This window comes from Pteropus medius, unplaced genomic scaffold (genome assembly GCF_902729225.1).
Source record: "Pteropus medius unplaced genomic scaffold, Ma_sr-lr_union100, whole genome shotgun sequence".
NCBI lineage: Eukaryota > Metazoa > Chordata > Mammalia > Chiroptera > Pteropodidae > Pteropus > Pteropus medius.
The window spans coordinates 2,712,547-2,726,697 of NW_024350325.1; the positions used below are offsets into that span (position 1 = coordinate 2,712,547).

Below are 14,151 nucleotides of genomic sequence, written 5' to 3' on the forward strand. Positions count from 1 at the left end.
TAGACTTAATGTGGTGATCATTTCACATTATATACAAATATCGAATCATTGTACACCTGAAACTAATATAATGTTATATGTCAAGTAAATCTCAGTTAAAAAAAACATTATAAACAATATTAATAAGCAAACAAACTGGGACAACATATGCAGCATGTTTACTCCACATAGGGCCTTTTCAAATCAGCAAGTTAAAGACAACTCCACAAAAGAAAAATAAATGGACAGACACAAACGAAGAGATGTGGAGGGCTAAGAAACATGAAAAAAGTTTACACAATGCTAATTAAAATAATGTGCTATCAGTTCTTGTCTATTTTTAAGAGTAATCATTATTAGTGATTGAGTAAGGAACAGGTGCCTCGTACCTATTACTAAGGGGATTATAAATTATGAAGCCTTTGTGGAGGTACTTTGCTAATGTGTAAGAAAAGTCTTCTACCCAGGAATTCCATTTATCAGAATTGATTCTAGGAAAATAACTGACCTACTTACTGCTTTTCAGAATTATTTAGAAGTGGGAAAATTGGAAGTGACCTAAATGATATAAACAACAGGTGTTAAAATAATGGTATAGAGGATTATTCAATGCCATGAAAGATAAGTGTGAACTTTTTAGTTTGATAAGTTTGTTAAGCTTGTATCAGTTTAAAAAACTGATTACCAAGCATTATGATATTCAGATATATTAACTTTTTAACAGAATTCTACAATGACCATTTTTTTTGTTTATTTTTAAAACAAACATTGTACAGGGATAGAACATTACTACTCTTATTTTGGGAGACCAAATAAATTGAAGGTAATGTCACGGATCTTGGAGAACTTACAATCTTATAGGTGGGCAGGGTTTGAAATTTTTTCTAATTATTTTATTTTTGATAATTATAATATATCTTATAGGCATTATTTTTCCTACTAAGGAACAAGACATTATGGGGAACAAAGTGAACTCTGAACTGACCTTTCTAAAATTGGAATAGAGATTGTAACATAAGACCATAAAGATTATGAAAATGAAGAAAATGTGACTATTAGTGTGTTAGGGAAAGTAAGAAGATAAACTTACTTTTGAGTTTATTGAGACTGATACTCCATGTTAAGGTTCTAGGAAGATGGGTTGGATAGCGAGGCTTCAATCACTGGTTTAAATATTAGTCTTCTCCAGATTCTTCATGATCATTGACAACAACAAACAAATGAGTGCACTTCCTACGATCTAGGCAGCCCCACACAGCACATGCCAAAAATCATGTCTAGAACATAACTGTTTTTACAATCAAGTCACTGATTACACACACACACACCCTTTACTCAGACAACAATGGAGTCTGTGATTCTCTTTTGAATATACTGTGATATCACAACACACTGATCTGCCAGACACTTGTATTATCCATATTGTGTCTTCTTTTGCTTTTTAAGCCTTACTAAAGACTTTGTACAGTTTTTTCATTGTTTTTATTTGTGTTATTAATAGAAACTCAGCTTATTTCATAGGCTTTTTATGGAACTATTCTGTCACTTAAATTTTTTTAAAAAGTTTATTTTTCTGCTTCTGTGATCTTTGTTAAAAATAATGAGAAAATATAGAAACATATAGCAGAAAAGTTAAAAATCAGCCCTACCTCAACTCCTAGAGCATTGTTGACATTTTGGTATATTTGCTTCAATGTTCTTTATTCTTTTTGTTCCATGTTGAGACCTTACTGTACATACAATTTTAAATCATGGTTTTGTTTTTCCACTGGACATCTTAACATAAGCTTTGCAGTACTTCATAAAAATTCATCTTATTCTTAATTTTTATAGCTGTAATTATGTTGTCCTTTCTTAGGTACCAAAAGTTCCTTATACTTTTCCTTACTGTCCTTGGTGATCTTTATCGTGTTCTCTTAAATCTAATTAAGACTTTGTATAATAACAAATATGGAACTTTCTTATCTTTAGGTACTTCTATATTGAATTCCATTTCAGAAACTAAACATAGGGCACAAGTGATAACAGCTGATCAATAAGTAATCAAAGAATCTTTCTGAGCCCATTTTAAAATCTGTGCTTCCCTAACCCCCTGAAGTATATGTATTTTAAAACTGTTGTTATTCTACAATAATTGCTTATTCGATTATTTGAATGAGTGACTACATATAAAGTGTTTCAGAAAGTGCTTGGCACACAGTAGATTTTAAGAGTTGACTATTACTCTTAGATTGTTAAGGCTGTCCCTTCGCTTTGGTTCAGTGGTACTAAATTGCCACCAGGGGGCAGACTATGTTTGGGAAAGAATTGAAACCCAGTTTGAGCTGTTCGTTGTCTTAAATCTAGTACAGCTTTCTTTTGTGTGTGTATACTTTGCTGTACAAACAAGAACTATTTCTTCTGAATTTTGACTTTTTCTTTTGAATGGCACCATTTCTCTTTATTCTTGCAGTTCCTTGCTCTGCCGTTAGATCAGATCATTAGCAACATTTACTTCTAATATATGTGGTGTAGCTTGTGTGTGGTTCAAGAAAAAATTTTAATGAATGTGATGAATTGGTGGCATGTTGCTAATTTCTTCTCAAGAAGTCTAAGCTAAAAGATCTCCTTTTTAACCAGGATAATTTAGAGTTTACTATAACTTAACCACCACCCCCACCCCCGATCCTATATGGAGTAATGCCCTGTCAATTTTTAAAATCTAGCTTTCTTCTACTTACAGTCGTAATGCTGATTGACATCTTGGTTTTTACAGGTTTTTTGAGAGATGGGAGGAGAAGTGCAGAATCTGGGGAAAAGTTGTTGTTTGATAATTATCTGTGATAAAGTGGAAAGGCAACACCTAAATGTACTTTTTTTTTTTTAACTTTAATTCCATAGTTGTTTGTGCTTCAGTTGTCGTGGATGCAATGTGTTTACAAAATCCTTTGTCTGAGTATGAACAAGTTATATCTTTTCCACAGCTAACCCTTGACAGATTATTGGGTTTTTCTCTCTTGTTGACAGCTTCTAAAATGGCAGGCTGGGGTTTGAGTGAAGATGAAAAAGGAATTATTCAAAATTCTATTTCCTGCCTATCTCTCCCTCTTCACACCCTAAATGCTCTATAAAATTTCTAAAAGAGGAACTACTTCCTGTACATTTTAATAGCAATTAATAAGTTAACAATTTTTACATTTATTTCTGTTACTGAATCTTATTTTTCAAGGAAATCTTGGAAACAAGTGTAGATCATATTTTACATATTGTTTTCTTATACTTTTTAAATTAAAAAATCTTAGGAGCTTGGGCTTTCCTGGTTTAATATTATTAGCTTTAACTCAAACATATTGCCAGTGTAATTTTTTATCCATATCTTTATCTTTCAACTTTTTGTTTTCTGCCATCATATTTAATGTACTTTCATAAATCACTCTACTAAAATAAACATATAGATACCAGTATAAGGTACATATAACTGTACCCCTTCTCATGTTCCTGGTCTCAGAACATTACTGTGAGAGGCCACCTGATTTTCTATAAATGTAATTAGTCAAGCAATAAGTGTAGTCCTTAGAATACTGCCGGTCTGAGTGACTAAGTTTTATTCCTCTGGAACTATTATACCTGCTAGAGAAATTGCATTAACCTTTTATTGTTGGTTATTAGTGAGGCCCTCAGAACATAAGTGTTAGAGTTGAACTTTAACCACTTATTAATATGGCAATTTTATTAAAAATAATAATTAGAAACATTTATTGCTTGAAGTCACTTTTAAAAATTTTATCCAAAGTATAAGGTTTCTATTAGGTTTATTTATAAATAATCTGAAAAAATGCCCAGTGTTATTAGTGTGAATATACTTAAAAATTTTTAAATCAGAACACAGATTACTTTAATGAAATCTTAATTTTCTTCTAATTACAAAATAATAAGTACTAGAAGTAGTTAATTTCCCTTAATAATCTTCCAAGTAGTTACAGAATCTGTAACATTATTGGTCGTTATGTAAAGCTCCTAAGACCACCTACTTTCTCCTCCCCTTTACCATCTCTGATGAAAACCATAACAACCCATAAGCATGTACAGCGTGATGTAAGTCACAGGCTGCTCACTGCTGGATCAGCTAGGAGGAGATTTTATTCAGAGGACGAGCATTGTTTTGGCAACATCTGGGAGAGAAAACGAAAGCCAGAAACACTTGGATAGCTGTTTGTTTTTTTTTTTCCTTTGTGTATGTGTGGTGGAATGACAATTGCTATGTAGTCATGTTTTCTCTCGCTGTATTTCTTGGCCTCGGGGAGTGCTGAGTTTAAAAAGACAGTATGTGATAGTCCATGGAAGCTGTTTCTTCTGTGAAATCTTTCCACCTGTTCTGAAGACATGTTGTTGTCTCCTAAATTCTCCTTATCTACCATTCACGTACGTCTGACTGCCAAAGGATTGCTTCGGAATCTTCGACTTCCTTCAGGGTTTAGGAAGAGTACTGTTATTTTCCATACAGGTTTGTATTGCATATATCTCTGTTTAGTGTTGCATGGGGGACATCTTGATTAACTTGCAGATGTTTATCAGAAATTTTCAAAGGAGATAGATAGGTGGGGGGGAAAAAGTGGTCTCTGTACGAGAACAAGGCTTAATTTGTAAAAATAAGCAGTTTTTTCTTGTTTCAACGCATACGTATTTGGAACTAATATTGTTTGCAAGCATATCTGTGTTTGGTTTGGTTATCGAAAGCAGAATTGTTGCCTTGGTTCCCCCTAGCTTGCTTCTCTGACACCAACCAAATCCTTGAAAATCAACACCTGTTAAATTACATTTTTCTTCAGACGATTTTGGAAATAAGACATAAGTAAATTAAGAAGAACATTTGTCTTTCCCTTAAAGTAGAAGATGAGACGAGAGGGTTTTTGTAGTTTTTCATTATGTAATTTCTCACTAAGATTATGATGTTAGTTCAATGTACTAAAAGATTTCCATATTCTGAACATTTCTGAAATAAAACATCCTAAGGGATGTGGAGAGGTAATAAGTGAACCACAAATTAAGTTTTCCAAGCCTCTTAGTGAAAATATTTACAATCACAAAAGACTGCCTCCACTGTTTATGCTCATATCTGCTTTTTATTTTCTGTGCCTAAGATAGAAATAAATGCACTGTATATTTTAGGCATGTGTAAACCTGCATGGACTTTGAGGGGATTCAGTAGCCTCACATTGCTACTTGTTCTGGATGATAATTGCGACTGTGGTAAATTAAGTTGATTTTATGCTATAAAAACTGGAGTGCTATTATATTTGATTTTGGCTGGTTAGTGTTAACTGAAATAGGATTGTTGGGGTATGTAAATAGAAGATTTTTCTTGTTTCATATGCATGTAAGCCTTTAAATGTTCTTGTTTTTCATCTCTGTCCCTAGTGATTTTTTTTCAGCAGACTGTTTTTAGTTTTCCCAGAGGCATCTCCCTTCTCTGTGGGATAATTCTCATTTTTTCCAGCACCTCTTCCTCATGTTTCATAACTTCCTTTGACCTGTCACTTGAGATTTTCCCTCAGTCTGAGCTGACAGCTAAAGGTAAATGAGGTAAGTTAGAAGGTAAACGGTGGCTCTGTTTCTTTTAGTCTAAATGCCACTGTAATTTTTTTAACCTTAAAAAACAAAAAGATGAAAAAATAAAAATAAAAATAAAAGGACGCCCTGTATTTGTAATAACTTGTGTGATCTAAAATAGCTCCAAATAACTTTTTAACTTAAAAAAGTAATCCATGCTCCAAATTAAAAAGAAAAACAGTGCAGAAGGCTGTACAATTCCAGGTGAGCTTCTTTCTTACCCAGGCCCCTGCACCCCACAGAGGCAGCCACTCTCAGGGGTGTGTGTGGATTTTTCTGGTAATTTTCTAATCATATATAAGCCTATGTCACTCTTTTATAACCTTTTTTGTTATACAAAAAGGGAAGCAGGCTATATATATTCTTCTATAGCTTGCTTTTTAAAGTTAATATTTCTTAGATTTTCATCTTAACACACGTTTATCTCATTCTTTTTAATAGTCATGTAATATCCCATTTTCGGATGAACCTCATTAATTTAACCCGTCTTCCATTAGTGAACATTTTAGGTTGTTTGTAGTATTTTTTGTGAAGCAGGATAGCTTTCCAAGGCAGCCTAAGCAAAAGAAACAAGGCCTTTATTGCCAGAATTTAACTAATAGGGGTATTTCGGCTACATTTTTTTTTTTAGAAGCTATATAAAAATATTCTTAAACGTTCATTTAATTGCAGTCATGAGCTATAGTGCACTTTGAGGTGATCTAATTTGCCTTATTTTACACCAAGAAGTCAGAGGCCCAGAGAAGTGAACTAACTTGCCCAAGGGAACAGTCTTGACAGAGATGGAACTAAAACCTGGGACCTCTGTTTAACAATTTTGGCTTATAGATTTTCCTGGCTGTGAATTTTGCTGTAATTCTTTTAGTTGTAGTCAACTGTAGTGATGAAAAAAGAATTTTGTGGTAGGAAGCACATTAAAATTATGTGCAATATATAATTCTACTTACCCTCCCCCGCCCCAGTAAGAATCTTTTGTGAGCTTATCCATATTACATAACTTTAAGGTCTGAGAAATCTTCCAATAAAATGGGCATTGAAGCCATTGCATATTCTTATGTATATGGGCTATAAGCTGTAGCTTGTGTTTGTAATTCTTACTAAAGGAAGTGAGTGGTGTTGGTGTTGGTTGCCATAGTGGCAGCGGTGTTGACCTGGATTCCAAGAGTCCAGATTGTAGCCTTGGTTCTTGTAGTAACCAAGTGAATGTGACCTCAATCACTTAACTATACAGGGCTACAAAATAAAGGAATCAGATGAGATAATTTCTGAGTTCCCTTTAATCTATGAGTCTGTGACTTTTCTGGCTATAGATTAAAAAATGCTAGACGTATTACTGGCACCTGAAAATTCATCTTTCTAACCTAATTCTCTATCTCCCAAGCTCAGTTAATATTCCTGATTTATTTCTTTTTATGACACCATGTTTTCTCCTTATCCTGTCATCAAATCTCAGTTGCCTTTGAATCATTGCTCTTCTTCATTTATCCAAAAGTAATTGGTTGCAAGAATCAACTTTGTCCTTTGAAATCTCTACTTGTTTTTACCCTCTGCCATTACACTATTTTATTCGAAGCTTTATTATTAGGCCAAAGCATTGAAATTGCTTTTATAAGTAAAAAATTCGTCAAATATTTCATATCACCCAACCTCATATTTTGGGCTGTTGGAAGAATTTTATATTTTTGGTCTTTGCCACCAGCCTTTCCCCTGCTTCTAAACTGTTTTTAATATTGCAGGATTCATTCATTTATTTCACAAATATTTATTAGATATGTACTGTGTGTCAGATGCAACGCTAGATGCTGAAAATACAGCCAGAACTTAGTTGCACATGGCCCCTGCATTCGCACAGCCCACAGTTTAACAGAGGAAGACATAGAACATCAAATAATCACGGTACGGCGGGGACTAGGCATTTAGGCAGCTTCTAGTAGGTGACGCTAAATTTATCCAGGTCTTTCAGAAGTACCATTTGAGCTTGAACCTCACATATGTGGAATTATCCAAGAAATAAAATGTTCCAAGTGGAAAAAAGAACATGCGAAAGCTGGAGGTGAGGGAGAAGGTGGCTTCAAGGAAACAAAGGAATTTTAATATGTCAGAATTTTAATAGATTATGGAGAGAGAGGTGCTAGCAATAAGGATTTTTAGGGACCCAGACAGAAAAGGCCCTGTTATTGAACCGTTACACAGGGCACTGTGCATGTTAGTGTATTGTTATTGTGTGGTGTCCATTGTTATTGCATCCAGGATGTAATTTTCTCTGTGAATAGGAGCAAGAAAAGAGAGCAAATTTGTCAGAGCTCTGAGTGATATTGCAGGGTTGTCAGGCATGGATGAAGAGCTCAGCATCAGGGAAGTGCTAACATCTTCTAAGAAGTCCAGAAGTGATTTCACTGACCTGCCAAAGTGCTGGCAATGGTCTGTCTTGCCAAAGCATTCAGTTCAGTCTATTTTAAAATTCTGCCTCAACGTATTAGTTACAATTTTATAATGAGTTAGTGGAAGGGAAAGAATCTTCTAAGTAGATTTTTTTTTTTTTTTTGCCACCAGTTTTATTAGAATTAAATTTTTGAAATGCTAGAGACACCTATATTATTCTGAAAAGTGCAATTTTGAACTTCAAAGAGTTGGTGCTTTCCTGATTCAAGTGAAGGCACTTCTTTGCACTAAAATAGAGTTCTTTTTGCTAAACTAATGAGATTAAAAGCAATTACTATAGCAAAAGGGAGGGATTTATGTACATACATGTTGAGGAAGGGTAGGAGAACTGTTATTAACAGAGCAAAATATTTTCATTTACTTGAACCTAAAGAGGACTATATTGACTAGATGTTTAGTAAGAGTGAGCAGAATGTGAATAAATTTGTTTAATTAGAATGAGTCATCAAATTATGTTCTTATGTTTGGTATTCATTTTTTTTTTTAATTGTCAAGGAGAATTGCTTTTAGCTGCAGTTTGTTCAGACCGCTTAACTAAGAAGTAGCTTATTTGTCTCACCTAAAAAGAAGCAGCTCTGATGTTCAGTGGCTCAGTAACGTCAGGATCGACATTTCTGCTGTTTTTTAGCACTTGCCTCCTGACTGTTGCCTCATGATCTCACAATGGCTGCTCTAGGCAGGAAAAAAAAAATTAGGGGTAGTGCCAGATCACTAAAGCTTACATCTCATTGGCTAGACCTCAGTCACATGGCTGTCTTTCCCCTCAAGGGAGTCTAGGAAATTGAGTGTTTGATTTCTCCAGTCTCTGTAGTGCTTGCCGGTGTAAGAGGGGTTACAGTCTTTTTATAGTTTCTGCCTCAAAGAAGGCAAAACAGTTGTTTCTCAAAAGCTGATATTGGGTGCTTATAAACAAGGAGAGTACATCATTTAACAAGTCGAATCGTGAAACAGAACATGTTATTTTTCTCTTTTATGATATAAATGTCTTTTGGTAATGCTTACCTATTTTGAATTATTTCTTTTAAATTCTTTAAAGTCATTTCGTTGTTTGGAAATACACATTAATAACTGATTTTTGTCTCTAAATGAATTCAGTTAGAAAATAATGCATTGTGAAAGATTGTTCTCAACTTTGAATGTGGCTTTTATGTATTGAAAATGTGTTAAAAGATTAATATTTTACTAGTAATGCGTTTATGGTGCATATCCTATTCATGTATTGTTAAGGTGACACTAAAAACCTCAATTTCTCTTGTTTCTCACGTTACACAATAAATCAATGAAGCCATTTTAGAAAGTGTCCACAAAAAAAAACATATATTGGAATTTATGTATAAAAAGTTAAAAGAACCAATCATTTTTAGAATACAAATGACATCAAACGGACCAAATTCAAGAATAAGAGATGAGAGATGTAACCTTCTACCATCCCTTTATTATTTTATTGTGAATCCAGATTCTTCTTTTTGGCTTTTTTGATAGCAGTCTTGAAGATTTTGCTGGCCTTTTGCCACATCGATAAGCATTTACTAAGGACTAGTGTGAATGGCATTATGCTAAAAACATTTTGTCAGATTAGTACTAAGCTCCTTTAGCTATGGTAGTCTTATAGTTACAATTTGTTATCACATGAAAATGTCCCCGTTAGTACTTAAAGCAGTCTATTTAAGAAGGCAGTGAACCGTTAAATGAAGTTTGATTCATAATAGTATTTTGAAGTTTTTAAAAGTTTTATGTTGAAAAAAGTACACCTTAATCTCACAGGCTTCAGATAGCTAAGGCTGTACTGCACTAAATTGTTTTAATGTATTTTGTCAAAATGGAAAGTAAACCACACATTACAGTTTGGATTTGGATTCATGGTGGGAAGTTTGGCAGTGTTTTTCATTGGGAGAAACTGGAGGAATACGGCAAACTATATATAGTTAACCCTCGGACAACACAGAGGTTAGGAGGGCTCACCCTTCCCCCTCCCCTCCAACTTGCTGTCAAAAATCCACGTATACCTTTTGACTCCCCGAAAACTTTACTCACAGCCTACTGTTAACTGGAAGCCTTACCAATAACAAACAGTCAGTTTACATGTTTTGTATGTTACATATGTTATATGCTTCATTTTTAACAAAGTAAGCTGGAGAAAAGAATGTTAAGTAAACTATAAGGAAAATACATTTATAGTACTGTATGTATATATTGAAAAAATGTGCATGTAAGTGGAACCTGCAGTTCAAACCAGTGTCGTTCAAAAGTCAATTATATAGTAAATACTTATTTTATTAGGACAATTGAAATATTTTGGTTAAGTTTTGGTTAGAACAGATTCAGCCTACAAATGAAATCATACAGATTATTACACTTTCTTTGCTAGCTCTAAAGCATGTTTTGGAGCTAAAAATAATGTTTTATTAATAGTATGTACACGTTAACTTGTTTTCTTGAGTGAAAAGACAACAGATATGGTTTTAAATGTAATCTATGTTGAATATTGTTTTTCTGTATTTGTCTTAGGTGATTCTTTGGGTTAGTTTAGCACATGGGGGTTCTTTTTATAAACAGTAGCAATTATATAGCTCTGGGGAAAAATGAAGACTACTGGAGCTTTCTTTTGGGTGTGAGGCTAGCTTTTATCCTGTTGTTCCCTGGTGACCTGAGTTTTAGGCACTTTTCTTTTAAATTGCTTTTCCTTAACTGGTTAGTATTTTGTGAATGACATATTCTTTTCATTTAATATTTGTTTATGGAAATTCCTAGTATTCAATATTTTAATTGGCTATTTAAATTTTTGTGCCTACTGTAAGATAGTCTGTTGTCTTTAATACACAATAAGGAAATTTTTTTGACTCCCTTGGTTCATTCTGGGGATCCCTCCCACCCCACCACCGACTCAGCACCTCTGTCTGCATGATTCAGCCATGCTGCTTTGATGGGGGCCCTATTTAACAACATGTGATTGCAACATGGCTGCAATGGTTAGGGACCACCTGTGGCTGTAAAGTACCTCCCCACAGAGCATGGCTTCACTGGCACAACAGTGACATCACCTGAGCTGGCTCACTCAAGATGTAGAAGTCACAGAAGAGATGGCATTTAAGATTCTAAAACAGTAACTGTGCCACAGGTAGGCATTGCAAGGAGAAGGACCTTGTAGATTTTTTGTTCTCGTTTTGGAATCAATTCTAGTGGTGACTGAATGTTAATCTTGGTTCTGTATTCTTCCATTTGTTAAATAAAAAAGGATACCTTGCTGGTGCATGTCATCAATACTGAAATAAAAGACACTGCTTGGTATAAGCAGGCTTCGTGATGCTGAGCAGTTTTTTACGTACCCATTAAATCATGATTATTAAAGTCAAAATGATCAGTAAGACAAAAACAAAAAACAAGTCCACACCAAGGCTAGTATTTAATATTTTAGGTAATTTTTTTAATAATAAAGGAGGAAAGCCAGTACTGGTGGCTGCTTTTTGTGAAACAGTACCTCACTCATATCAGCAGGAAACCTGGCAGGTATATATTTTATTCCTTTTCTTGTACCTCTGAGAGAAGACCTATCCAATTTGTTCATGTATGTTGTGAAGAAGTCTAACAAAAGATACTTGTTTCCTAATTTAAGATGAAATAAAAATTAAGATTTTTCCTCTACTAAAATTTTGATGATTAGAATAAAAACATGTTCATTCAGTATCTGGAATTTTTAATGTGACAGGCCTAAAATTGTATTACTCACAATTTTTTTCTTTTTCATTTATATAGCGTGCTCTTTTAGTCCTGACACAGATCCATAAACTGAACATATTAAGGTAGACCTTTAGATAATTTAGAAAGCCAAATAATTGAGGGAGTTAATACCTTCTTAAAAGTATTTCCGAATGTAATGAATTTCTATTAACTTTCCTTTGTAGTTAGTAGTCCATTTAAAGAGCAGGAGGAGTCTGCTTTTTTCCCTGCCAGCTACTTGGAAAATGTTTAAGGTCAAATTTGGATTGTTTTTTCAGGAAAAATTATGTAAGCATATTTATCCTGAATAGTTTTTCATAGAAACAAGCCTTTTAAATCTTGGATGGTTTAAAGTCCTCCTCCCCACCCACGCCCCCCACCAATAATTGGCTTGGGTAATTTAAAGTCTAAACACGATGCTTTGCTGAGCTTCAAATGTTTCATATTAAAGTAAATGCCATACCTACTTGGAAATAGAAAAATACTGTATGTGGCTCCTAAATTATGATTACTGTGACCTCTTAGAGTAAACAGATAACGAAAGGAACACAAAAAAAGCTTATACAAATTTAAACTAATGATGCCATGAATATATTTTTTAAATATCTTGATAAGATTGTATAGGTTAGTGTGCGTTAACAGTTGTGTGTTAGGGGCAATATTCAGGACAACAGGAAAGAAAGAGCTGGTCACTCCTCAGGAAAATAACATGGCAGACAATTAAATTTGGAAAGCGTTATGGAGCAGGTGAGTTAGGAATAGACTGTCTTTGGAGAATAAAGAGCAGAGTTTTAGAGAATGCCACAACACCTCCTCACCGTGTCCCACACCAAACTCATCCCCCCTCTCTGCCCTTTCAATTCTCATGTGCTAATCCACTCCTCTTTGGGTTATTTCCTAGCTGGAAACTTGTGACTCACCCTGGGTTCCCCTTGATCCAACTGGTCACTGAGTCCTCCTGTTCTGCCCCATGAACACATTCATGTTTTCCTGACCATTCTCTCTGCCACTGACCCACAAGTTGCTCTTGCTGGGCCTCCCTCCGGGCCGCCCTGCTTGCCTGCTCGGATCTTCTTCCACAGCGCCCCTGGTCCCCGCTCAGCATCATTCTGCATCTCCTACAAGATAAAACCTTGTATGGCACACATGCTCTAGCTCCATTTATGCTTCCAGCCTTTTCGTCTTGTTGTAACTTCAAGAGTACTGACTTTGTTGTCCGCACTGGTAGCCATAGGGTCTAGGGCCACCCACGCCTCTCTCTGCTTTTGTGTTTGCCAACCTTTTCTCCTTATCTGTCTGCCAAGTGTGCAAATGTCCATCCAGGCTGTCTCTGGAACCCCCAAGATCTAGGCGTTTCTCCATGTCTACTCTCACAACACTGTAATTCTGTTATCTGTTTATCAAATCACACTGCCATTGTTGATAGCATATTTCTGTCTCTGCTACAGAGAAGTCCCAGAAATCAAGGACCAATTTGTTAAGGAAGGCATCCAATAGACATTTACTGGGTGAACAGTAGTCATTTGGGTAATCACTTCATAACAGGATACTCCCTCTTATTAGAACAGATATTTCACAATAATTTTCATTTTAATGCTTTGTTTTCATGGAATACACCAGGGTAAACACCCAACGTTTAATGCTGAGGAAACACCGACTGAAAGAACTTGTGTACAGATAGGTGTTCCTATTAAGGCATTTAGATGTATAGGTTCAGATTAAGGCAGAAAGAAGGGAATTGGTTGTCCAGGGTGCTGGTAGCAATTTAGAGAACGCTCACCTGCCCATTAGTTCATTATCATTGTTTTATTAATCCAAAAACATTAGTTTCCGATGCAGAATCTAGTAGAAAGCCCATACCACCAAATGACTCACCTTCAGTCAGAGAGGTATATATCATGAGAGTTTGACAGGAAGAGGTTAATATTTGGGGAAAACAATTCAGCAGAGATCTTCGGTGTCTTCATGTATCCCCCATTCTCCAGGCACCAGGGCCAGTCCCCCCACCCTACAGTGACTCCCCCGACCCTACAGTGACGCTGTCATGGTAAATTTTGATAAATATTTGGTGAATAAGTGAGTAGGTCAGTGCATATACAAAAAAACTAGGCAATATTAGTTTCTACATTCTGTGTTTTGTGTTTCATGGTAGCCAACGCACTCTCCTAGTAGGTCTTATCTCTAACTCAGTTCTAATATTTAGAAACCAGCAGATTCAGTAAATGGCTTTTTTGGCCTTAGGATGGATGTGTATCCTCAGCAGCTAGTATGTGATGATGGTTAGTCCATGTCTGTCAACAATTGTGTTTAGCCTTGAGATGGGGATCGATAGCCTGAGTGACTTGAAAAACGGGTCTGTTCCTCTTTATCTTCTACTTTAAGAAGATGATAAGTAAGTTCATTAGGCTGGTTTTAAATTTTATT

General features: G+C 35.2%; 1 protein-coding gene across 9 annotated transcripts in view; it reads left to right on the forward strand.

Moving 5' to 3' along the window:
- The window catches only part of MTUS1 (microtubule associated scaffold protein 1), a 134,111-nt gene that overhangs the window by 80,663 nt on the left and 39,297 nt on the right, over positions 1 to 14,151 (forward strand). Inside the window, exon 1 of one of the 9 annotated variants that reach the window (XM_039839298.1) lies at positions 3,952 to 4,462. The exons of the other annotated variants lie outside the window; for them this stretch is intronic. Within the exon in view, the coding sequence (XP_039695232.1) occupies positions 4,342 to 4,462 (121 nt within the window). The 5' untranslated portion in view covers positions 3,952 to 4,341. Of the gene's footprint in view, positions 1 to 3,951; positions 4,463 to 14,151 lie in introns of those variants that run through there. 9 annotated transcript variants of the gene reach the window in all.